General features: G+C 42.6%; 1 protein-coding gene across 3 annotated transcripts in view; it reads left to right on the plus strand.

Moving 5' to 3' along the window:
* Positions 1-2,604: 2,604 nt before the first annotated feature.
* The window catches only part of BDNF (brain derived neurotrophic factor), a 67,868-nt gene continuing 43,296 nt past the window's right edge, over positions 2,605-27,176 (plus strand). The window contains exon 1 of one of the 3 annotated variants that reach the window (XM_032166373.2): positions 2,605-2,901. Coding sequence is in view for 2 of the 3 variants with exons in the window: in XM_032166370.2 (XP_032022261.1) it covers positions 22,989-23,138 (150 nt within the window). In the remaining variant the exon portion in view is untranslated. Of the gene's footprint in view, positions 2,902-22,262; positions 22,329-22,830; positions 23,139-27,176 lie in introns of those variants that run through there. The other 2 variants (XM_058446878.1, XM_032166370.2) reach the window with 2 other exon arrangements.

Raw genomic sequence — 27,176 nt, forward strand, 5'->3', positions numbered from 1 at the left:
GTTGGTGGGCTCCCCTTGGTGGGAACTCAGAGCGAGTAAAATTATGGTGTCAGTGCCAAAACGACAAAACCTGAAATGCGTCTGGGGACTTCCCAGGGCACTAGCGCTCCTCAGAGCGACGGGCATCTCCATAACAACTGGTCTACATTCATCCCTGGTTCCTCTGCTCGGCTGTGCTAGCGATGGCTGAGGGTAGGCAAAGGGCAGCTTCAGTGGAAAGATACCTTGCGTTAGCGCCTCCCTAGGCTGGGGGACGTTGCCAAAGCTCGAGTTATTGCCTATTTCCCGAGATTTCCGGAGTCGCCCCCACGTCTCCCGCGGAGAGCGGCGCCCCTCCCCCCTCCCGCTTCCCCCTCTATTAGACACTCCAAGGGGGTGGTTTGTTTCATTGTGCTTTTTTTCCTCTTCTCAAAGTTCATCCTTTCGCCTCCAAGTTACTTTCCGCCAACACGTGACCTCTCCGCTTCCCAGCCTGCGCAGCCACTGGTGGGGAAGCGCGGGCGCTAACCGCGGGGCTTCCTGGGAGAGCCCCCTCCGAGGTTCGCCACCCCAGCCTAGGCTCCCGCCGCGCTCACCCCGGCACCCTGGCGGCGGGGCAGCCCCCTCAGGATGAGGAAGCGACTCCGGGGAAGCAGCACCGAGCAGCCGCGGAGCGCCCAACCTGCCGCCTCCCCTCCCCTCCCTGCCTTGGCCCGCGGCTCCGCTCTCCGCGGCTCGCCTTCCGACCTAGCTGCGCACCGGGGCTGTTAACTCACATTTGGGAAGCCATAACCCATTAGAGCAAACGCAGTCTTAACTTCATTCAACTCAGCCGCTCGAGAGCTCGGCTTATACAGGTTCCTGTGGGCAACTAGTGGCTCGCCTTGGTGCCTCTCGCCTAGTCATCAGTACCTAAGAGGAAAAGGGAAAGTTGTTGGGCTGATGCGCGCTTCGACGCATGCAGATGTTCCCAAGGACAAGTCACTTACTCGCCCCCCTCCCCCCAGTCCCCATTTGATCATCACTCACGACCTCATCGGCTGGAGACCCTTAGTCATGATGGGGAGGGGGAGGGGCACGAACTTTTCTAAGAAGTTTCCTTTTTTTACCCAGGGAGTCACAGTGAGTCGGTCACGTAAACAGGGAGGTTAGTCGTCGCCGTTGCCGCCCCCCACCCCCTCCCTGCTGCGCTTTTCTGGTATTATTATTAAAGCGGTAGTCTGCCGGCGCTGATAAGCAACAAGTTCCCCAGCGGTCTTCCCGCCCTAGCCTGACAAGGCGAAGGTTTTCTTACCTGGCGACAGGGAAATCTCCCGAGCCGAATTCAGCTTCGCCGGAGCCCCAGGTGTGACCTGCGTAGTGGGCAAGGGAGCGGTGTGCAGGCTGGGTTTTTTTTTTTTTACAGGGGTACCCTGAAACTCCTCACTTTCTCTGGGAACTTTCAGTGCCAGGACCCAGTAACGGGCGGTTAGAAGGCAGCCCTAGGAAACACCTGCTACATAGCAGAGCAGTTGGGCAATCATTGGTAACCTCGCTCATTCATTAGAATCACGTAAGAACTCAAAAGGAAACGTGTCTCTCGGAGTGAGGGCGTTTGCGTAAATCTATAGGTTTTTCGACATCGATGCCAGTTGCTTTGTCTTCTGTAGTCGCCAAGGTGGTTGAGAGTTTAAGCTTGCGGATATTGCAAAGGGTTATTAGATTCATAAGTCACACCAAGTGGTGGGCGATCCACTGAGCAAAGCCGAACTTCTCACATGATGACTTCAAACAAGACACATTACCTTCCAGCATCTGTTGGGGAGACGAGATTTTAAGACACTTGAGTCTCCAGGACAGCAAAGGCACAATGGTGAGTAGCAATAAACCCTGCATTATAATTGAAAAATCTTGACATGTTGCTTAACAACGGGCATATCACGGCTCTTCCTAGCACTTCACACGCCAAAGAACAGAGCTACTCAGGCCAGGGGAATCGGGTTTTTACACAGTGCAACTTTAATTGGAATCATTTGAGATTTAACACAGCTATGTGGAACTGCGTGGAACAAACTTGGAGCTAGAGGGGGGTGTGTGTGTTAGATTGGTTGTTCAAGGCTGATGCTTGTCTCTCAGCCGTCTTGCATTCCATTCTTTTTCTTTATGTGTATGGTGTATGATCATATTCTATGATTTATATGTGGGCAGGTAATTGACATTTGCAAGGGGGTTAATTTCCATCTAAAAACAATAATGCTGTTAGAGGTTGGGGTTAGGAGGTGGAGTGGGGGTAAGGGTGGGGTAGAGACTGGAAGTTTAGGTGTAGATGGGGGGTGGGGTTGGGGGGAGAGAAATAAGTCAGAAGTGCATATCACCGGTAATGAAATGGGTAATCCTCTCGTAGAAGAAAAGGTTCTCATCAACATGTGATCAACTGTTAACAGGATGGCTTTGGCAAAGCCATCCGCACGTGACAAAACGTAAGGAAGTGGAAGAAACCGTCTAGAGCAATATCAAGTATCACTTAATTAGAGGTTTTTAAGCCTTTTCCTCCTGCTCTGCCGGGTGTGTAATCCGGGCGATCGGAGTGCATTCAGCACCTTGGACAGAGCCAACGGATTTGTCCGAGGTGGCGATACCCCCAGGTAGTCTTCTTGGCCCCGCTGTAAAGCCAACCCTGTGTCGCCCTTAAAAAGCGTCTTTTCTGAGGTTCGGCTCACACTGAGATCGGGGCTGGAGAGAGAGTCAGATTTTGGAGCGGAGCGTTTGGAAAGCGAGCCCCAGTTTGGTCCCCTCATTGAGCTCGCTGAAGTTGGCTTCCTAGCGGTGTAGGCTGGAATAGACTCTTGGCAAGCTCCGGGTTGGTATACTGGGTTAACTTTGGGAAATGCAAGTGTTTATCTCCAGGATCTAGCCACCGGGGTGGTGTAAGCCGCAAAGAAGGTAAGCACCGGGGCGGGGACCCCCTGCATCCCCAATTCTTGAGCTATTTTGATACTCTGTCTTCCGGAGAGGACGCGTGGTGGAGGGGAGGAGGTAGAGGGGGAGCATGAGAGGGGGTTGTTTCTTGGTATTTGCCCAGTTTGAATTGCCCTAGGTGAGAACCCTGGGGCAAAGGGAGAAGGAAAAAAAGAAACTCAGTCTTCCTGCGGATATAATGAGTTTAGTTAACTTGGACCTGCAAATGTCTGATTCAAATGTAAGATTTATCTCTCTTGTTCTCCCCTTCACCTCCCTCTTTTCCGTTTTCTTTGCTGGTGTGTGTGTGCGTGTGTACAGTAGATTCATTACTAATTATGAAGCTTTCGCACAACATTCGATTTCCTAAAATTTGACTTTGTAGCATTTAGAATCAGGCGGTGGAGGTGGTGTGCGGTGGGGAAAGAGGAGGTGGAGGTTGGGAAGAGGGAAGGAGGTAAAGCTAAACCTCCAACACAAAAAATGAATCAAGGTAATTTCAGCTCTTCTAGTGAGAAGGATTCATTCTCTCTGTATACCTCCCTCCCTCTCTTTCCCCCTCCTTCCTTCCCGCCCCCCTTCTTCCACCCCGCCCCCTCCTCCAGCCTCCATCCCTCCCTCATTCTATCTCTTCCTCTCCGTCGCCCTCGCTCCTTGCTCCTCGCTGGATGTTTCTTTCTGGGTTTTTTTTTTTTTTTTTTTTTCCCCTTCTGTCCTCCCTCCCCGCGAGTTTCGGGCGCTGGCTTAGAGGGCTCTCGCTTTCTCAAGGGAAGGGGAGCTGCCGAGACCGCGCTCCGCTCCCCAGCCGGGCCGGATGCCTCACTGAGCCCAGGTCCGAGTCAGTCGGGGTAACTCAGGGAAAGGGGGGCCTCCGCCTGGGAGTAGAAGGTCCTTTCCGGACCGAAGAGCCAGAGAGCGGGCCGGGCGAGGGGGCCTGGGAGGCTGGAGGCGGTGGAGAAGAACACTCTTAGCTCCGTGCGGCGGCTGGACAGAGCCGCCAATCAGCTGGGCGCGCAGACCGCCCTGCCAGGGCGAGGTTGCGTCCGGAGGCACCGGTGGAGGGCGGCCGGCTAGTCGCTGAGCCGCCGCCGCCACCCGGGTGGGCCGGGGGACTGGCGGGGGGTGGAGGTGGGGGGCTTGGCGGGTGAGATAGAAGCAGCGCGGAGCCGCCCAGCCCTGTGTTCTACCTCTCCCGCCCCCGCCTGCACCCCCGGGCGACCGCGAACTGCCGGAACGCGCGGCTGCGTTATCCTCTTGCCACTCTTCGGGGAGCTCAGGGACTTAGGCGCCCCTGGGCGGGGGCCACCAGCCTCTCCACACTCCTATAACCCTCACCCCCACCCCCTTCTCAGGCCTTTTGTTCCGGCCACAGAGCCGTGCCCGGTGGCAGTTTTCGCCCCAGGGCTTGGTCGTTCTGGACTCCTCCCCGGATCAGCTCTTCTTAATTAAAAGGCAAGAGCTTGGGGTAGGGGTGAGGGGAACATAGGAAAAACCTATTTCCGAAACTCAAGACCACTGTTTTAACGAACGAAAAGAAAGAATCCCAACTCTGCGCAGGTGGATTCATAGGCGAAGCGAGGATATTGTGGAAATTTAGAAGGAAAAGATAAAAAACAGGCGCTAGGATCAGATGACGGTGATAGGCTGCTCGGCACACAAAGGGAGCGTAGGGCAGGGTTTACGGAGCAAGCCTGCAGCGAATGGGGCACAGATTGTTCCGAGATCCAGTCGTTTTCTCAGTCAGATCTACGCGAAGGGAGGGGAGGGGAGGGGCGGGCAGGGGAGCGTGGCAGGAGGGGCTGAGCTTGGGGGCGGGGGGATTTCTGATCAGTCTGATGCAATTCCAAGCGTGCTGCAAAGGAACTCCAAGGCGCCCGCATCACCATCGCCACCCACCCTTCCCAGATGGTGCTGTTTTAAATACGGATCTGCAGGGCTGAACGCAGAACTGGGAGATTTATTGCAAAATCCCGGGAGGGGCAGGTGGGGGGTGTGCGGAACGGGGAATGGAAGAGCAGAATTTAAAGGTGCAACGCTTGCTTTTTCCTATCAGGCGGCAACCGGCCGGAATTATTATTTTTTTCTTTCTGTCTGCTTGTCTCTGGATTCTAATTCACCAAGAAAGAGGTGTAAATATTGTGACATTTTGAGGTAGCTTGATGGATGGGAAAGAAATCATCTGTCACTCTAAATTGCAGTTTCCTCTCCCCGCGCCATCCCTTGCTAGCGAATACTCGCTGCTGCCTAATACAGTTGCTAGGGCTTCAAATGAATGCATCGTTAAGGGAATATTATCCTTTTAGTTGACTTGCCAATTTAGCTGACAGTTGAATCGAGAAAATTGTAGATATCTTGTCTCTGGGAGGAAAAATGCTTAACAGTCTAAGTCTTGTAACCTTGAGATCTTTAACAAATTAAATAAACCTCAAAAGTGTCACGTCATCCTCTACACACACACACACACACACACACTCAACTTGTAAGATGACATGATTTCACCTAAACTGTTGTGGAAATGAATATCACTTTTAAAATGGTGCACCTGACATTCACTGTTTATGTGTATTTACAAAGAGCTCTTCAGCATGAAGGCATGACATTTCAATTGTCCTGTTTGGAATCAGTCAGAAGACTAGAAGGTGACAGAGAGAAGAAGGGAAGAAAGAGGAAAGAGAGAGAATTTTAATCTGGCTGCTATTAAATTAACAGTAACGTAGCCTACTCTTATATCCCTTGGTCTTGCATATTACTATTTCTGTATGTGAGATTTTAGCTTGGTCTAGCTCCCCCAATGGAGTATACCAGTATTGATTCACATGAGAATATGTGCATCCTGCCAGTAGCTTTTTCAGTGTCATTGATAGTAAGACCTACAACACAGCAATTTTTGGAGGATAGAAGAGAATATCTATAAGGGCTTTGCAAACTGGGAAGCAGGCACTCCATAAATGGGAGGTATCATTATGACATTCTCTTTCCATATATCATTTTCATTTGACTGAACCAGAGTACTAGTTATTTTAAAACATAATCTAATGTATATGCTCAAGGTAGTAAGTGGGGATTTTAAAAGCAAGTGATTAGTTGACTTATAAAATATTATTTTTCAATTGTCTATTAATGTACACTGGAAAAAAGGCTTTTAAAGATCTAAAATCAACATAAGTAAGCTTCCCCTTTCATTTGCCAGACTCTTTCCCCATCAAATCTCTGATCTAAATTCTTAATAAGGAGAGAAGCTGGTGAATTTAGTTTCTTTCCTTTTCCTGGCCTGTCCTCTAGGGGAAGCTTTAGTAAGAAACAACATTCCAAAATCAAGCAGTGAGAGAGAGAGAAGGCAAGGGACTGGATGACCATAAAATAGATAATCAGCCAACAAACAGAAATGAGGGAAAACCAGCATTAAAGCATGACTTACAAAGGGTTTTTATTTTGTAATTCTGTGATTTTGGGACCAGGCTCAAACTTGCTCAAGTAACATTCACTCGATCATATTGCTTACAATCTGTCAGTTAAAATGATGTCTAACTGAGCATATTTTTTATTAAATATACTTCTACCAAAGGCCAGTAAAGCTACTCTTTGGTTTTAATTAGACAAACTAGTCTAACTACTTAAATAACTCTAATGAATATGAACTGATATCATCAGATTTAAAAGCTCTGCTGAAAACTAAATTTATTCTGAAAAGCACTGACTTGCCAGAAAAATATCTATTTTTGCAGCTTTCTTTTCACTCTATGGATAATTTAATGAGTTGCTTATTTTAATTTTACAACTGCTACCTCAGAAGTATCTCAAATTATCTTTCTTTGGCTGGTGTCTTTCTCTGCTGATCTGCTACTGCTGTGTGTGTGTGTGTGTGTGTGTGTGTGTCTGTGTGTGTGTGTGTATGGGCGTGTGTGTCTCTGTGTGTGTTTTCTAGTGGGAATTTAACAAGCAGTGAGTCTCTTAAATTTACATGCCATAATCTATGTCAAGAACATTGCGTACTACTTAGCAATAAAAATAAACATTAGCATCTAGTGAAAGCTTACCATCATTGAGTGCTATGGAAATAGAGGTCTTAAAGAAAGAAAGATTAAATTTTTCAACAACAAATAAATTTCTCCCCTTTTTGGCTTAAAGGTGATTATAATTTCAAAAATACGACATCTTTCCTCTTTTACTTTGGAATGTAGAGCTGCTGCTTTAACAAGTGTCTTTTGAGAAAGATACACGTGTTTCATAAAGATTAATACCCTTAAAACACTATGGTGCAGAGATGGAAGGATGAATTCTTTATCCCTGCCTCTAATCTCATTTGGCAATTTTTGGAGCGTTCATTCTGACTTTTTAAAAATTCAAGTGGATTTTTTTTCTTCTTTCTTTCCAACATTATAAAACAATCCTATAAGAAATTTTTCTGCTGTAGTGCAGACTTTATTTGTATTTCCTAGTAATAACACTTTAGATTCATATAGTACTTTGACAGCTCTCTACAGGTTTCATTTGATTTCCTTATCAGTCATGTAAGGTAGGAATCACCAATCACCTTTTACAAATGAGGAAAGTAAGGTGCAGAATTATCTAACACTACACTGCCAGTAAGGTGTAAAGACTAACTCAGAATCTTTCTTCAAATTTTAAGGAAATTTGTGTTTGTTCCTCTCTAGACCATGCTGCCTGAAACTCCACTAGGGCATCAGAGGGAGCTGTAGGCATTATTTTCTCCTATTTTGATTTATTTAATTAAATTAAAAACATTTTCTACAAATTGTTTTCAAAATTTTCAGGCCTAATGGAAAGTTTTAACTAGTCTTCCTAAGACAGTCTTTCCCTCTCCCACAGTTAGAAACTCAAGGAAAGCAGGACTCTTCCTCTAATTGACATACCATCTAAGTCATAATTGCTAATTCCCCAAAAAACAAATACAGAGAATAAGAAGAGCCAAAGCCAAGATGTACATTACCTTTACTTGTGAATCATAGAATCTGGGGTCTGGGAAGGTTCTCAGAGGTCACTTAGCCCAGCCCATATCTGATACATGAATTCATGCTGGCTTGTTTTCTTTCGACCCTCTGGAATTTCATCCCAGTCTTGGACACTGGGTACTTGTTTATCTTGGTAGATGTTCTGATACTTATGTGGATCATGAGCTTGGCTGACCATTTCCTGTTTTGCCCAAAAGGTATACTTTCTATGGAGACTCCTAGCATTCATAATTTTATTTTGTAAGTATTAATTGGCAACACATAGTTTGCCATTATGTGCCAGGAACTATATTACAATATGGAGATTCAAGAATAAACAAGACCAAATGGTCCCTATCTCGGTGGATCTTGTGGCCTAGAGACAAAGACTGGTCTCTGTATTTGCTCCAATCCTTAGAAGGGGACAGACTTCTGGACTCATAAGATTCCTTTTTTCAAGAGAACACAGTGAATAAGATTAAAAGCCTGAGTTTAGGCTTTACTTCCAACCGCTGGTCAGTACCCAAAAAAGTCAATCAGTCACTCTTGATCTCTGCTTCCTCACACATAAAACAAAAGAGATGTTCTCAGAATAAACTCTAAATTCCACTTCCGTTCCAAGTTTGAGTGATATAAAAGATATAGTCTATAACTGTTTCTTGCGGTGTAGGGGAAATTAAGGCCTAAGTTACCCTAACCTTTGATGATTTACAATTTTGGGTACCACAAATTTTTAACTTGTTAAGAAGTATATCATGAAAAAAATCCAAGTAACATATTTGAACCCAGAATAGAAGGAATCTACGTGTTGAACCTGTTCGTTTATGGAATGATGGCTAGGAAAGTTTTAATTTAGAGAATGATCTCAAATTTCTGCAGATTATTTTTAAAAGCAGGTGGTGCGATGGAAGACCTGCTGTCAAATTTACTGCTTATTTTCTTTGTGCAAGCAGAAGTTATAATTTTTCAGGTCATTTCCTTTTAAAATCAAAGATATTACATCCTGAAATTGCCTGGGTCTCATGAATAATGCATTATATACACATGATAATAGATAATTAGATGGACAAGCCAAAAGAAACATGAAAGGGAGCAGATAGCCCAAGGATTGCAGAAGGTGTGTGGGCATTTTGACATCCAGGAAATGCTATAGATCTGTCCTTAACTAACTCAGCCTGGTGGAGATAATTAAGAAAAAAAATGTGGGTGTAAAAAGACTGCAAGCCATTCCCTGGGATTGGCTAGATTGCTGCAGTAGTTCAAAAACAATTGGCACAGCCACCCACACTAGACATGATTGCCCTTTGATGAGGCAGCTATTGACTTTTATAAAGATGCCATATTTAAAATAACTTCTGATGCACTAGGCATAACAGACATCATTCTTGAATTCTATTTTAGACAAATGGCAAAATATATTACAAAGTATTAATTTAAAAATAAAAAATCTTCAAAGTCTAGTGTCTAAAAACCAGCAGTTTAGTAACATGTGACCTCTGGATTTAACAATTCAGCCTGAAGCTGGGAGAAAGCTGTAGCTTGTACAGGACATTTTGATCCACTCTGGGCATTTCCCAGACCACTACAGGAAGTAAAATGTACTTTGTCAAAGTTTTTAACCTCTGAGTGAATGTTAAATCCACTCCAAAATCTTCGCATCCTGGGAAAGGTGATCCAACAATTTTCCTAAACAGCAGCAGAAAATGCTCTGAGATCTTTGTTCCCAGAGTGAATGTTATAATGTTATGCTATCTAGAAATTTCCTTGTAGCACCATGCTCATCAGTAGCAAAAGAAGTTAGAATTGATTCCTCCCTCTTCAAGGAAATATATCAACCACCTCCTGTCTCTAAGTAACAAGGTTACTGTGGGGAAAAAATACACAAATTAGGTGATTGCAGAAAGGTGCCACAAACATCCAAAGACTTTGGGATAGGGCATTGCTGTGTGAGTGAATAGAGAAAAGAAAGAGAATGTGGAAAAAAATTGAGAAATAAAAAGGGAAGTCACAATGGAGTTCTAATTATACAGGGGCTCTTGAATTGACTGTTCTCTACCTTCAATGCTCATTGTTGTTCTGGCTACTTTAGTAGGAAACAATGATTTCTTCTGCTTTCACCTTCCTCCTCTGCTAAGGACTTCTTCCTTGCCAATAACTTCCATAATCAATGTTTAAGAATTGCTCTGATGCCCAGCGTGGTGGCTAACGCCTGTAATCCCAACACTTTGGGAGGCCGAGGTGAGTGGATCACTCGAGGTCAGGAGTTCCAGACCAGCCTGGCCAACATGGCAAAACCCTGTCTCTACTAAAAATACAAAAAATTAGTGGTTCATGCCTGTAATCTCAGCTACTCGGGAGGCTGAGGTAGGAGAATAACTTGAACCATGGAGGCAGAGGCTATAGTGAGCCGAGATCATGCCATTGCACTCCAGCCTGGCAAAAGAGAAAAAAAAAAAAAGAAAGAGAAAAGAAAGAAAGAATTGCCCATTGTAATGACTTTCATGCCATGGACTCAACTCTCTTGGCAGTCTGGTGAAGCCTATGTAAACCCTTCTCATAAAAATGTCTAAATGGGGCCAGGCACTATGGCTCATGCCTGTAATCTCAGCACTTTGGGAGGCCAAGGTGGGTGGATCACTTGAGGTCAGGAGTTCCAGACCAGCCTGGCCAACATGGCAAAACCGTGTCTTTACAAAAAAAAAAAAAAAAAATTAGCTGGGCGTGCTGGCATGTACCTTTAATCCCAGCTACTTGGAAGGCTGAGGCACGAGAATCACTTGAATCTGGGAGGTAGAGGTTGCAGTGACCCGAGATCAGCCACTGCACTCCAGCCTGGATGACACAGTGAGACTTTGTCTCAAAAAAAAAAAAAAAAAAAAATTCTAAGTGAATGAAATAAATGTATAAGATTACAAAGGAAGCCAGTGGCATTGATGTACAGTTATAAAAACATTTAAAATAACATATGTGTGATAAAGTAATATATATGCTTTTTAATACATTAAATAAGATCTAACAGCAAGGTAAATATTATAATTTTGAAGTAATGATAAGTATCAATGTATTTTGAAATATCTATAAAACTGACATGTGATATGAAGGTGTCTGTGATGTATACTGGTGAGAAAGCATGCAAATACTACTGTGTAACATTTCCCACACATATTTAACAAGAGAACACTTGAGAAGCACTTATTAGCACAGCGTAGATTCAGAAATGTTAATTTAGTCAATGTCAACATTAGCCATTGTCGTTTCCTTCCTGGCAAAAGGAAACTGGCATTGGGAGAAAACTTTTAAAATCCACATTTGCCATTAGACAAGCTGCCAAGTGGGGAAAGGACCAAATACTGAGAAGGCCAGGGTATGGTAAGCATGTTTCTATTGAATGAGCTTGCTATTACTCTAACATTTATCTTTAGTATCACCAGCACAACCCCATTACCCTAGCAATCCATCACTCCACTGAAAAAGATAAAAAGTTCAGATTCTGGTCATTAACTCAGCATTGCTTAAGATACCTGTTCTGACCTCACTAACCCAAGAGATTACTGAAACTCTTCCTGTTTGTCATTACTACACCATGGGAAATTATAATGATGTGGGATGACATTTATTCTGCATTCATCCAGTACTGTTATTTGTTTTGTATTTGGCATATATTACTTAACTCTCAAAGTAACTCTCAGAGATAGATTAAGAAAACTAGAGCTCAGAGAATTTAAGTAACTTGCCCAAGCTAACACAGAAAATCTGAAGTGGAGAAGCTAAACTTCAAACCCAAAGTTTTCTGGTTCCAAAGTCCATTATAAAGTTGTGCCTCCCCATCTTATAGCTACCACCCAGATTTAATCTGGGTCTCCCATTATCAGATGGTTTACACACACATTTTCTTACAAGATCTTGACCACAACTCTTTGAGATGGCTATGAGTCTCACAATTCATTTCCAGGAGTGCTACTTTAGAATCATTTTGATCTTTGCTACCCAATGAGAGATTTTCAAATAGCTAATTGACACCTACCCTTTTTGAAGCCCAGTTTTCATAATCATAAAATGGAAAAAGTATTAAAATGTTTTGTTAGGATCATATACATTAATAATAAAATCTAACTTTGTTGAGCTCACTATGGTGAGCATTCTGCATTTCCATAGTTCATCGAATCCTCACAACAATCTTTCTAGGCTAAGATGATTATTTTTCTTTTAAAGATAAGGAAACTGAGGCATCAGTAATTAATTAACTATCTTAAGTTAGCAGAGCCAATAAGTGGCAAAGCTGGGTTCAAACCTAGGTCTGTCCAATGTCAAAGCCCTTTTTTTAATCACTAATCTGCAAATCACTATTCAATCTTAGCTTTTATTATTATAATTATCATCACACTTAAAACACTATCAAGATACAGAATGATCCAGACATAAGTATATAGTCAATGAAGAGATTAGAATCTGAAACTTTTCACCTGCATGTTCTTCCTTCCACTTTAGTTTATTGACCCAATGGATGATGTCTGACTCCTTTCTTAACTTGTTTAGGGCAGTTCCAAGTTAGTTGACTTCTGAGAGTTATTGAGTAAGAAACGTTATAAATTGTTTGGATTAGGATTTAGTATGTTTAGAAGCTATTTCATAAGTTTGCCTTTGCGAACTGTTACTGGCTATAATACTGCAGATGCTGTGATGAGGAACACCCTCTCCAAAGACACACAGTGGATGACAAACCTCCAAAGCTAACATGTTGTTTACAGATATGGAGAAGAAGAGGATGGACAAGCACAGTCTAAAACGTAATTACAAGGCTTATAGTCCCTGTTGGGGACTAGAATGTTTATTGGCTTTCCTTGTGCAATTCAATGCTCTTCCTCCAAAGGATCCACTCCAAACTTGGAACTTTCCTGAAAACAGCATCTCATTTGGGAGCATGCCAGGAATTGGTGTCTGGGTCCTTTGTGTCTTTGCACCAACTCAGAACTCTGGATACTAGCTCTAGAAACTAAGCTGGGATATATTCTGGGTAAGGGAGTTGCATATCTACGTGGGCATCTTCCTGATATATTTATTTCATCCATCTTCCTCCTAGAAAGCAGCTCCTAGAAAGATGTGGTTTTTAAATGAGGGATTGGATGCATACTGGTATGTCTTAGCACACAAGTCAGTGGTCTTTGCAGAGCTGCCAAAGGCATATAAGTAATCAAAGATGCGGAAGTCCATGAAGAGACTTCATCCCACCTCCACTCTAATTTATTCAGGGAAGGACACCATGAACACATAATGGATTTGATATGTCCCAGAGCTCTGAAAGCAGCCTAGCAAAAAAGGAGAATCTTGAAGTACATTTTGATATATGAAAAAGTCCACCTAAAGCTTTGTCAGAGATAACTCAGTAATATGATGGCTGGTAGACTATAAGTCCTTACCTTGGCTCAGGAACTGTATATCATTTGGTAAACTAAACTTGGAGTTCAAATTTCGATAGAAAAAGTACCTTACAAATGATCTAGTTCACTGATTCCCCTCATGCATTGAAATCACCTAAATCATCTCTTCTTTCTGAGATAAGGTCTGAAAGTGTTGCCAGGTTTAGCAAACTCAGTTTGTAGCCCACTGACCTCATTTGATTGATTGGGCAACTGAGGTGCACAGTGGTAGATCTATCAATTTATTCAATAAACAATTATGTGGCCCTTACGGTATCTATCTGAACAACCTTGGGCTAGTGAAGTCGCTTGCCCAGGTTACATGGCCAGAAACTGACAGTTTTAAATTAGGACCCAAGTTCTTTTGACTACTATCTGGGCCTTAAAATAATATCATATGACAAAGCTATTTCTTCTATTTCCTAATAGTCACATCAAAAGGAAACAATGGACAGTCTATGCAAGATTTTAATTACTTTAATGTTCAAAATAAAATTAAAAACAGATTAATTACTAAAACATAAGCATAACAACACTTTAATAGCATTCTAATCAGATATTATTAATTTCAAAATGGTAGGACAAAACTAATTATACTTTATACTTCTTAAATATCCTATAGTTACTTTATGACTATTGAGACACTAGCTAAAACTTGAAACTTCAAGTTTTCATTGATTCCTGTATTATTACTTGTTTCAGGGTTACTTCATTTGGTTCTTTTAGCTGAGATTTGACAACAGCTTTATTTGATTTTCAGTGACAAAATTCTTTTCACTCCTGATCCTCCACCCCAAGAAAAGAACAACGACTAATATATTTTCCCTAAAGTGATCAAGAAATAAAAGAGGAATTCTAGCCAGGTGCGGTGACTCATGCCTGTAATCCCAGCTCTTTGGGAGGCTGAGGCGGGTGGACCACCTGAGGTCAGGAGTTCGAGACTAGCCTGGCCAACATGGTGAAACTCTGTCTCTACTAAAACTTAAAAAATGAGCCAAGCATGGTGGCCTATGCTTGTAATCCCAGCTACTTAGGAGGCTGAGGCAGGAGAATTGCTTGAACCCAGGAGGCAGAGGTTGCAGTGAGCCAAGATTGCGCTACTGCACTCCAGTCTGGGCGACAGAGTGAGACTCTATATCAAAAAAAAAAAAAAAAAAGACGAATTCTAAAATTAATTATATCTATTAATATCCCTACTCTTAAAATGTTAGAAAATGTTTGCTCATTTAAAATTTTTATTTTTAAAACCACCTTATGTTCCAACTAAATACTCTTTGGAGCAATTTCTTTGTTCCTCATATAATATCCATACATATAATTCTGCTTTTGTGATTAACTTTTATTACTAAATATTCTTCTAAAATTGTGCTCTTATAAACATCAATTAACTAAAGGGTAAATTTGATGTTTTATAAATTCTTTCTAGAAACAGCAAAATCATATAAATAACAATATGAATTTCCAAAAGTACAATAATAAAAAGAAACATTAGAAAAAATATTAATCTAGGAAATAGTCAAGAATATGTCAAACTTGTACATACTTTTGAGATAAATTGGCATCATGTAGATTAGCATGATTCTTCTTTATGGAATTCAACTTATTTTTACTCACTTTGCTCTAATTAGTTTTTGTGTGCGGACAAGATGGAAGGTAATGGAAATTTGGCTTGCTAAGTAGTTCTAACATGATCTACATCCACAATCTGGTTATAATGCTATAAGAATATGTTTATTATGTGAGAATAGTAGTTCAAATCAGTATTTAGTATCAACATAAAGGGACAAACAATGCAAAGCTAACTTCAGTTGTTTACACTTGGAACTTATTTAAATTAAAAAGGCCAGTGGATGGTCATATGTTTGGCTCATTCTTCTCAAGGCCTTCAGGAAAATATGCCTATGAAATAAAAGATCCTCAATATTAAACATTTTACTGCATTTGGGGGACACATGAAATCTGGTAATAAAGGAAGTGTTGGTCTTCATTTTTCTAATTCAGCATGGAAACTATCTTGAGGAAAACTGACAATGGTCTTAGTTTGTGTCTCAGAAATATATTTAGTTTGAATCATGGCATCGACATCCGACTTCCAGAATTGGATATCTAGCCATATGATACCTCACCTCCCACACACACCACCCCCATTCCCAGGTCATGACTACTGTCCAAGCAGCAAAAAAGAAGTCGTTTCCCAGAGTACATACATGGCAGTGACTACCAACCAAACAAAAAACAATTATGGGGGCTGGAATTTAAATCAATGGCTGTGCTCTCACCAATTCATTCCCCATTCCACCCCATCTCTCTGTCTTCAACTTTTATGAAACATTATATTTGTCCTATTCTTCTGTATCAGCATCAGCCTTTCCTATATCCAACTAGACTTAGAGCTTCTTGGTGCCTCTCACTGGCTGACTAAGGTTTCAGAAGTACCTACTTACAGCAAACACTTGTAGTAGTCTCTTTTTGGTTACAAAGTCCCCGGACAATTTCTCAAGGTAGTATTATGAAGAGGAAGTAAACGTTCTCCTCTGCTACCCCATTTCTTTTTAGAGTGTTAGCTTTATTCTATATCTGGCTTAATGTCTTCTTAGGCCAATTGGATTGATTTTACAGACACCATGGAATATCTCCTGGGTAATGGGAACAATATTTCTGCTGATCCCATGATTTGGTCACATTGGGTTGTAAGGCCATAATGGAGACATACTTAATGAGTTTATGAAGACTTGATTCTAGGTATCATGTAGGTTAGCATAATTCTTTTTTACTGAATTCAACTTAGTTTTATTCACTTTATTCTAACTGGAATTTGTGTGCAGACCAAATGAAAAGAAATGGTTCAATTTAGGTGAAAGGTAAAGCTTCGAAAGTAGTGTAGTATTTCATAGACCTTACCTTTGAGAGAAATTATATCAGTATATAATAAGCACCTGAGAATATGAAAGCACAAATCCAATTTAAATGTGAGAGGTCTACAACTGGGGATTTTAAGTGGAGTACAGAAAAGCCACCGGTTCTTAAACAATTTTGTTGAGGGGGAAAACAGTGAAAGCTAAATGTTCTATTCAAGAGTTGTTTCTTTTGAAAATAATGCTTCATTTAAAAGCTAAGGACAGAAGACATAGCTTTGTTATGAAGGCTCATCTTTTTATTAAACAACCACTACTTTGTCTCCAAGTTGCAAGGGGAGGATTTGTCAATCTGATTGAATCTTCCCTTTAGTTTTTCCCAACAGCTGTGTTCAGATAATTCATGACTCCTGTGTTTCCTGAGCCCTGGATAATTTCACACACATGTCTGGTTTGGGGCTCCACATTTTCAGAAAAATATAGAAATCTTGGAGGAGGTCCAGGGTAGACCAAGGGAAATGATTAATAGGTTGAAAGTTGGAGTTTATGAAGAAAGGTTGTGAGATCTGATCTTTTGCTATGAGAAAAGTCTGAATGGTGACTTAATAACACAAGGAGGTTAGTAAGCAGCTGTTCTCCATCTTCACTAAGGTTGAATGAAATGAAATAAGATATAAATTGCAACAGGAACAAAAATGCATTACAAGTGAGGACTTCCAAGCACCAGCATTGCTGGATTCTAGATAGCTCCCCAGAAGAAGGATGTGTAGTCTACTTCCCTGGTCTGCAGTGATAGGCCTATAAATAGTGAGGAAGATGAGATAATCTCTTAAGATCCCTTCTGGATCTGTCTTTTATGGGTCTATCTATCATATTTAGAAAAATTATTTGCCTCAAACAAAAATTGTCTCATTTCCTCCCTCCCACCCTATCCACGCCTTCTCTTTTGTCTACCTTTTGTAAAACACTGCTAACCAAAATAACTGGGGACTGATTAACCATGGTGGGCCATCCCCAGCATCCAAGCGCCACTCCAGCTTTGGGAGCAAGTTTCTTGTCCATCACTACCACCCCCTGGCCACTAGGGGCATGTTTACCATCATCTTTATGCACACCAAACCTTTAGCAAGGGAAAATAAAACAAAACAAAACAAAACAAAACAAAACTTCCTAGACTTAACAAATTTGCAAGTGGCACCATGGATTAAAATACAACTCTTATGTTCTAGAATATGAGCATGTAAAGGGCTAAAATGTATTTTATGCATCTACCTGTATCAGCCCATAGAATAGCCTCCTGACAGATAGTAGATACTCAGCAATCTTTCATCAACTGAATGACTGTAACTATGAAGTAAAAGGCAACTAAAGTTGAGAAAGTCAGGAGTTTCAGATGTTTCCAAATGATTCTGTATGCCAGACTAATCTAAAGCCTAACCCATTCTTCACAACCATGCACTATTAAGGATTTCATTCTCACCATACCTGTGCTATCTGGAGGTAGAAAGAGGGCCAGTTGCACATCCTGCCCAAGTCCTTGGTCAAAAAGACCACCAAAGAGTGCTGTGTAGATTCATGTGTCAGAATCACATGAAAGTAGGCCAAATTCTTAGTGTGTGTTTTTAAAATAAGACTTTAGGAAGTTCAGTTATTTTTTTTCTAAATTCTTTTTGCATATTTTTCTTTTTCATTTTTTTCATGAAGAATATAAAATTTGGCTGTAGAAAATCTCTCACTCCAATCATCACACAGCCTAAATAGGTGAGTCTCAAAAATAAGCTAATATTCATCTTTCATCTGATTCAATGTCCTGAAACCCTTTGGTTTAAATTTGTTAATTCTTCTCACGGCTTTTCTCCTAGCAAAACCAACTAATACCACAGCTATTTATTACTGTCAGCTCTAACTTATGCCCACAACCTAACATCCCTTCTGACCATGCTTATAGAAATATTACAACAAGTAAACCAAATTTATTCTTCATTATTAATTTTTAAATGTTCTCAGCACAAATCTGGTAACTTGGAGGGCTACAAGTTGATGATTCTCATATGTTTGGGGGTCTAGTCTCAACAGTTTCTTAATGGTTTCTATGCTGTTTTTCTTGATCCAACTAAGTATTATTCCCAGATGGGATCAGTTTTTGACCCTCTTGTTCTACTCTCCTAGTCTTGGCCCTTCTAAAAGTTTCTTGCTGTGGTTCCTTTCTTTTGTCTGCCACTAATGGCTACGCCTGGTTACATAACTCCTGTAACAGGTGTTGACCAATTTGAACACATTTGGGTATGGTATAGAGCTATTCTTATGTTTCATAAAAAGCTTAGTGAGAACGTAACATCTCATGAATAGGGAAATTAATTCTCCCTTAAGGTTTTTCTCAGGACAGGCCTTATACAAGAATTTCAAGGATTGCGAGTGACATAGTTTAACATTGGACTGGGCCTTTCAAATTATCCAGGATGAATTTGAAAACACCTGTGCCACTCTGCTCAGCAGCAGGGTTTTCTGTTTACTTAGTATTTTCCCTATGCTAATTACGGAAAGTTTCAACAGTTTTTTTAGGCCAACTTATTTGATACTAGACTAGACAACTTATTTTGTTTTTTCTTGCAAGGAAGACTAAAGGTAGGAGTAACTAGGAAGCTTAAATAAACATAATTAAATATAAAATGCTTATAGTGATAGAATTGACCTCAGCCAATTAAAATTATTAATAGAAAAAACATGTCAATGTCAAGCCTACTACCTCTGTTCCCACTTGGGTAATGAGGATTAGTTTATATTTCCTGACAAGAATAGATGGGAATTCAAATTTCTTCCTGACCTTTGTCCCCCCTGGAATGTTGGGTTAGGATCATATTAGAACATAACCAAAAAGAAATAGATTCAGACGAATTCACAATTAATTTTTAAGCCCCACAAAAGTGAAATAAGTAGCATTATTTTTTCAAGCTGTGAAACTTTCCCTCATTTTAGTAATAGAGAAAATGTTCAGATTATAAACTTGGAAACTTTGCTCCTAACACATCCATCATGCCAGAGGCCAATTTTTAAGAAGAATAAGAAACGCATGCTCTGTATTCTCAGCATCATCCTTGCCCACAATAGGGAAATAATTTTGTAAAAAGTTTGATTTTAGACCTCCAAAATTATCTCTATGCAATCTGAATTCAGCAAATTAAAAATAATATTTAGAATTCCATGCAAGGTACTGGTACAATTTTGTTTACCTTGGCTTCATTGTTTTTGAATGTAAGATGTACTTTTAAGGCAAATAAGTATGCGTTTTAAGTCTGGTCACTTACAGTTTTGGTAATGCTATAATCACAAATCAGAAAGTTTGGAAATGCTTAGAAGTGTTAAGAGGTGTGATTCATCATGGTTATCTGAATTGGCATTTGATCTTCTTTTCTTTCTAAATATCCCTGACATTTCTGACTCCTCTGTCTTTTCCTCAGTAAAACTGCACCACACACTGGAAAGCGAAGATACACACATTTATTTATATAATGTCAAGGGAGAGTAGGAATAAGAAGATTGGCCATAGACCCACCCAATCAGAGTCTGGGAAATGAGAACACTTTTTCCTTCAGCAGAAATGCTGACGTGCCAATGTGAATTTAGCAGGAAAAAGATTTGCCATAACTTCTAAGTGAGCAGCATTCAGAATGCTAGCTTAGATTCCTGGCATTAACTTGCCAGGTATTTTTCAGGAAGGAAATAAATTACAATTGAGCTTAAAAACCTGAGGGTAGAACTCATTTTAAAGCAAATGTGAAGCATCAGTTTGAAGTTAACAAAGTTAAAGTTTGGAGTAGGGTTCCTCCAGTCCTTTATAATGTAGTACAAGTATTTTTTTTTTAAATGTATAACACTAGCCTTTTAAATTGTATTGTGCTACTAAAAGAAATTGTGTCTGCATTCAGCTTACAACCTGGGAACCAACTCAGAGGGTCTCTGGGGTAACGGTATCCAGCTTCATGCCCTCTGTCCTTTATTGCTTTCTCGTTAGCCTGCGTATTTCACATACATTAAATATTCCACAATAAACTCTGCCATCTGTGCTGTAGGGTAGTTTGTATTGGTCATGTGCTCTGTCAAGTTGACAGAGGTGCAAAGCTAAATGTGTGACACTCGAAGAATATGCATATATTTGAATAATTTGACTATTTAGTCCAACAATTTGCAAAGGCGCTCTGAATGATCACACATTCTGATAACACTTCCAAGGAACAGATAGCTTCACTTAGGGGGTGGGGGAGATGGAAGCAGGGTTATTTCTAGAAGGAATTCTTGAGTTCACTGAAGTCTTGTCCCCAGTACTTCACTGTGTGAACGTGGGTAAATTATTTCCTGGCAGAGGATCGGATTCTTCTTTATAAAACGGGTAAATAATTTCTGTCACTAGTCTTTAGAAGTTCTAAAATAGCTAATGTTAGTGAATTCATTTTGTTAACTGTAAACCCTTAGGTAAATTGAACTGAGTATGTAATAATATTATATATTCAGTTCAACAGCACATTCTTGGTAACCACAAGAGGGTCCAGGAAAGGAAACTGTTTATAAATCTTTCCCTTTAGCAAAATTAATGTTGGAGTCTTTAGGGAAATTCTTACAGCAATGAGTCTTCGCAATTATTAGGTCAAACCCCCTTGAGATTACAGAAAAATGCACATACACAGAAAGCTGCCTGCAGAATTTGGGTGTGGGCTTGGTGGGAGATTCCTCTGATACCCAGTGTTGTACCCCCAAGAGAGTGTTTCTCGAAGTGTGACTTCAGACTGTCTGCATTCGAATTGCTTGTGGTATTTATTAAAATTATAATTCCTGGAGCCTGCCCCACCCCTACTAAATCACAATTTCAGGAGGAGGGACCTTCATTTTAACACTCACCCAGGTGATTTTTATGCTCTGAGGAGGACCAGGGACTCCAAGTTAAGTACGGTACTGCTGTCTTGTTCTTTATGCTAAATTTTAAGGTCTACACAAATTGGTTGATTGAACTAACGAGAAGAAAATTCAACTTTAAAGCAGAAACACAGGTAGACGGTTGACAGAGTTCATCACATGGATAATTGAAAATGTCCTCTGGACCCTAGCCATATTAAGTTTTCTTCAAGGGTCTTGGCTACAGGCAAATGAGAACCCGAAAGGCTATTTGCTCTTTTGCTGAGGGCAGGTGGGGGTGGAGGGCGGGGGAGGATTAACTGAGCCAGTTCTGCCCCCACCCTCGAATCACCTACCCCCACTCTGGTTAAAGCAGAAGACTTTTTAGTTATCTTGGTTGCCCTGGTTCGTTATTAAAAGGGTTAGCTTATATGTGTGTTTGCTGGGGCTGGAAGTGAAAACATCTGCAAAAGCATGCAATGCCCTGGAACGGAACTCTTCTAATAAAAGATGTATCATTTTAAATGCGCTGAATTTTGATTCTGGTAATTCGTGCACTAGAGTGTCTATTTCGAGGCAGCGGAGGTATCATATGACAGCGCACGTCAAGGCACCGTGGAGCCCTCTCGTGGACTCCCACCCACTTTCCCATTCACCGCGGAGAGGGCTGCTCTCGCTGCCGCTCCCCCCGGCGAACTAGCATGAAATCTCCCTGCCTCTGCCGAGATCAAATGGAGCTTCTCGCTGATGGGGTGCGAGTATTACCTCCGCCATGCAATTTCCACTATCAATAATTTAACTTCTTTGCTGCAGAACAGAAGGAGTACATACCGGGCACCAAAGACTCGCGCCCCCTCCCCCCTTTAATGAAGCGAAGGGAACGTGAAAAAATAATAGAGTCTGGGAGTTTTGGGGCCGAAGTCTTTCCCGGAGCAGCTGCCTTGATGGTTACTTTGACAAGTAGTGACTGAAAAGGTGGGTTTGTTTTCTTTCTTTCTCTTTCCGTTTTTCTGTTTGGTCGGCTAGAAAGCGTGTGGCTTTAGCGAGGTCTGTCATTGCCTGGGCTTCCTGGCTGGAACAAGTAACTTGGTGTAACGTTATCTGGGGGCGTTCATCAATAAAAAATGCTGTTATTATCTTGATTGAATTCCTATTAGGCAAACTCTAGAGAGGTCAGTGCGCGAACTCTGTTTAAGCCGGCGTGTTTAAGGCAGCAGAGTAAACCAATAGCCCCCATGCTCTGTGCGATTTCATTGTGTGCTCGCGTTCGCAAGCTCCGTAGTGCAGGAAGGTGCGGGAAGGTGTGTCTGTGGCCCGGGAAACGCACGCCCTCTCCCAGAGAACTTGGGTGCTGGGATGGGGAGGAAGGGGAGAGTTGAAAGCTAGGGGAGCAAGACCTCGGGGCGTGCTATTCTCACTCGCTCCCTCCCGCCCCAGCGCCCACAGCCGGGGTTTCTGCAGAGGGTGCGGGACGCGGGGTTCCCCGGGGCTGGGGCTGGGGCTGGAACACCCCTCGAAGCCGCGGGCGTCCTGCCCAAGGCGCCCCGGGAGGGCGCAGGACTCTCAGGGCGATGTCGCGGGGCCCTGGGGGAGGAGGTGAGGACAGGCCCCGGGGGAGCGGGGAGTCCCGGGCGCCCCTCGGTTCCCCGGGCGAGGAAAAGACGCGGCGTTCCCTTTAAGCGGCCGCCCCGAACGGGTATCAGTAGCGCGGGCGAGCGGGGGGAGGGGGGCGGGGGGGCGGCGCCGTTTGACCAATCGAAGCTCAACCGAAGAGCTAAATAATGTCTGACCCGGGCGCAAGGCGCAGCCTGGAGCTCCGGGTCCCCGCCGCTGCCGCCGCCGCCGCGCCCGGGCGCACCCGCCCGTTCGCTGTCCCGCGCACCCCGTAGCGCCTCGGGCTCCCGGTCCGGACAGAGGAGCCAGCCCAGTGCGCCCCCCCACCTCCTGCTCGGGAGGCTTTAATGAGACACTTGAATGCAGCTGCCACCGCTGCTGTGGGGCCGGCGGGGAGCAGCACCGCGACGGGGACCGGGGCTGGGCGCTGGAGCCAGAATCGGAACCACGATGTGACTCCGCCGCCGGGGACCCGTGAGCTTTGTGTGGACCCCGAGGTAGGCAAGCGCCGGGCGTGGGGCTTGGTGCAGGAGCTGCCCGTCCGCGGGAGAAAGTTGACTGGGGAACCCCCCCCCCCCGCAAAGTTGTGGGACGAGGCCAGTCTCCTTTCTTCCCCTCCGGTAGAAGGGACGATTTGGAGTTACTCCTGGGGAGTTTTCTCCCCCATCCCACAACCCAGAAGGTCAGCGGGCACCACGAGGGAAAAAGGGACCCGGGGAAGTCACGAAGTAGAGGAGAGAAGGCCTGGAGGAGACCCAGAGCTGCGTAATGGGAGCAAAGACGGCGACCCGGGGATCCCTCGCAGCCCTCCCCCAGCCCAGGAGGAGTCGAGAGAGACTTAGGGGGCTAGAGCTGTCGGGGGCCCTGATTGAGAGGAGGGTGCTGGGGCTAGGCTAGGAATCCTTTCAGGGGTTGGGTGGTCCCCGCGCCGACTTGCGCGGGGAGTGGGAGGGAAGCTTGCGCCTTCAGCCCACATCCCGTCCCCGGAGCTGCACACGGCTACCTGCTCCCAAGGAGTTGAGACTGAAGTGGACTTACAAGTCCGAAGCCAATGTAGCTTGGAAAACTTGGGAGGCGGAATTCCTACCGCTGGGAACTGAAAGGGTCTGCAAGATTCTCGGGCGGGCCGAACCCACATCTCTACCCATCCTGCGCCCCTCTTCTGAAGCGCCCTCCAGGGAAGTTAAGAGTTTTGACTTTCGGGGAGTGGGTGGGATGTACGTGGGGGATTCTTGATTTTGTTCGTCTCTGGGGATGCAGAGCCGGGAAGAGGAATGGGTGAGTGAGTTGCGCCTGGAAGGAAATAGCTGAGGACTGGGGGCTCTGTGCCTGACGGGCAAGAAGAAGGGGAGATTACAGACTAGGGGCATCCCTAAGGAAGAAGCCTCGGGGCTGCGAGGGTGAACTGGAGGATGCAGTGTTTGTGTGTTGGGGGTGGAGCGGGGATGAGGGACCTGGGTGGAGGGGAGGCGAGGAGGAGGAGGGGACCCGGAGAACGAAGCTAGGGAAGGTAGAGGGTGCCCTCTGCCGGCCATGCTGCCAAGAGCAGCTACTGGAGGCGGGAGGCTGGGGGTGGGGAAGTGGTAAAGGAAGGTTTTGCGGGATCCCTTAAAGAGCTGGTAGGAGGGACTTGTTGAATGGTGCTGCTGACTCCAGCTCGGTGGGGCGTGCGACTCGTCGTCGGTGGATTTTGACTCCTCGTTCTTGTTTGGCTTCTATGCAAGTTTTCCTCGCGCTGGGAGAGCTTTGATAAGCCTCGATTGGTGGTGTGTTAGGGCTTCTTGGATCTTATTTTAGGGTCCTCTAGTTATCCTGCACTTACTCCTCAATGTCAGTAGCAACCAAAGAACATTTTCTGACAAGCACGCGGGAATGTTCTTGGCCAGAAGCGAAGAAAGGCATATTTCTGAGTGTTTATTAATCCTCCTAGTAATCTTTTAAAGCAAAGTAATATGTAATTGGGAACGTTGATTTTCTAACTGCCTATAAAAGGCGACATGCTGTTAAATAAGACCCCTCCCTACTGGCTCAATATCCTGCAAAATGTCTCTCTCCCCTTTATTATTATCAAAAAATCTATTTTTATATGAGTTTGTTGTAAGGTCAAAAGCCATTTTGGTCTTACAATTTGATATGTCTTTACATTTTAATTTATTGAGGCATAATTACAGATTTAATTTCTCTGAACGTGTGTGCCTTCAATGCTTATCTCATGCAACATAATTTTTAGGTTGGAGATTTCTGATGTTATGACATGTAGCGCTTCAAGACATTACACATAATAGGTAACATAGCATGTTGAAATTACACTACAAAGTTTTGACCCTGGGAACAGCACCTTTTAAAAACAATCACTAAACTCCTGTTCCTGTTTTCTGATTTTGCAAATGCCTTGCTTAAGACTTTTTTTTTTTTTTTTTTGGTAAATTTACCTCTGGGTTAGCGGGAGAGGTAAGAGAAAGGAAAGAGACACTTGTTGAAATGTAACCATAACCTTTACTGGAATTTAAAACATGTTGGTCACCATTACTGGAATTCCAGGGCCATAAAGTCGTTGTCTTTTTTTTTCTTCTACTTCATTTTGTAAAATGTGATAAATGTTGGTAAATATAGACCAGTAGTAAGTATTATGACACGAAAAGCATTATGTATGTGGAACTATTTTAAGTTATTACAGAACATTTTCTATTTATAAATGATATAAGCAGAAAGAAATGATTTCCAGATAAACAAGGCTTACGTACATGTTTTGAAGCATTAGAACATCGCAGACACTCTTAGACATCACATTTTTTAAAGCAAAATAACGGTAATTTTTCACATACCTTTGGAGCCTTTCATAGCCCATTCAGAGCTGAGTTAGTAGCTGGAAGTTTCATTTATTTTAAGGTGATATTTTAAAACCATTTAAGATGTATAGTAGGTCAACATTGGTGTATCCAGAAAATGAAGCATTTAGGAAATCTGTTTCAGAGTGTCTTTTTAATGTGTGTAACTTTTACTTGCAAACCAAGGGAACCAAGAAAGTCATCATTTGCCTAAAATGCAGTCATCACCTCAAATGATTCATTTATACTGTGTGAGTTAATTGCCTTAATCTCATTAATGACCAAGGAGGGAAGGGAGGTCCTGGGGTATTTCTTGTTCATTTTGACTCACCAGGAGGGAAAATCCTGTAAAAAAAAAAAATGCAAATTTCTAAAATCCTGGCAAAGTCCGTGGGTTTCCTGTTTAAAAGGGGCACCATGAGAATGTAAGCTATTCCCTTTTTCCTGGAATCTTTAAGAGTACCAGCTTTTCAATAGTCAAAATGTAGATGATTAATATCATTTCTTTCTATGAATAGCACTGGTTTGTAGTTCAGCACACACAGTGAGCTGGGCACGCCCACCTGATAGTATAGCAGAGAACTTGTTTACATTCTTTTTACATTCATCTTCTAAAACCTGGGGCGCTCGCGCGCTCTCTCTCTCTCTCTCTCTGTCTCTTTCTCTCTCTCTGTGTGTGTGTGTGTGTGTGTGTGTGTGTAGAGGGAGAGAGAGAGAGAGAGAGAGAACGAACTGTGAACTGTGAAATATAACACAGCCAGCAGCTTTGGTCTCAATTGTAGACTTACTCTTAAGAAAATTGAAGATTTACAGAATGGAAAGGTCATGTTCAAGTAGTTTATTAACATTTTAAGATGTAGGAAATTAATCTCGGAGTAGAGAAGAACAATTTCAGACTTCCTGAATAAAAACAGACAGCACAGAGAGTGGATGATAGCTAAACTCTGAATATCTTTTGAGAAGAAAGGCACTCCCATTTCAGGTGCCCATAATATGGATTTGATTTTAGTGATTAAACATTAATTTTCAACTTGCATCTCCCTGTGTGGAAGAGTTCAATTTGTGTGAGGGGTCTCACCTATCCAAAAAAAGTGAATATGTCCCTTTTATAGGGTAATTTCTAATTTGTCTCAACTTGTTTTCAAACAATTGTTATAGAGCACTCAGTTTCCACTAATTGCAAAGTTGTTGCTTAATTGAAGGACTCTCAGCCATCTAGTGCAGCCTTTCAGCCACTGGCAGGCTCTGTGATCTCAAGCTGTGAATTGCATTTTAAAGAGGAATCGAGGAGAGAATTCTGCGGAATTCTAGGTTTTAAGTTCTGGCTGTTGTTCAGTGGAAGAGGAAATCATTTGAACAAGAATCGCATCAAGTTGTGTTGTGATAAATTTTATTAGGATGAATAACATGCACAGATGAGCTTCAAAAGTGAATGAGCAAACTTACTGGTTACACTCTGCATCCATTTACTCTGTTTAGTATGGAGTAATGTTAAGCAATAAATGATGTTGGCAAATGAAATCCGTATGTTATTTGCATGTGGTATTTAAACCTAGGAAACATCGAGTGGCTTTGGCATTTGTGGGCTTAGTCATGTGTGTCCTAAAAGTCCTCTTAAACTTCTACTTAAGGCATAGAATTATTTAATCCTAAATAATTTTATACTTAAGTGCCTTACTGGATTTCCAGAATATTTACACTGTAAAG

The sequence above is a fragment of the Hylobates moloch genome, unplaced genomic scaffold (genome assembly GCF_009828535.3).
Source record: "Hylobates moloch isolate HMO894 unplaced genomic scaffold, HMol_V3 SCAFFOLD_11, whole genome shotgun sequence".
Classification (NCBI taxonomy): Eukaryota; Metazoa; Chordata; class Mammalia; order Primates; family Hylobatidae; genus Hylobates; species Hylobates moloch.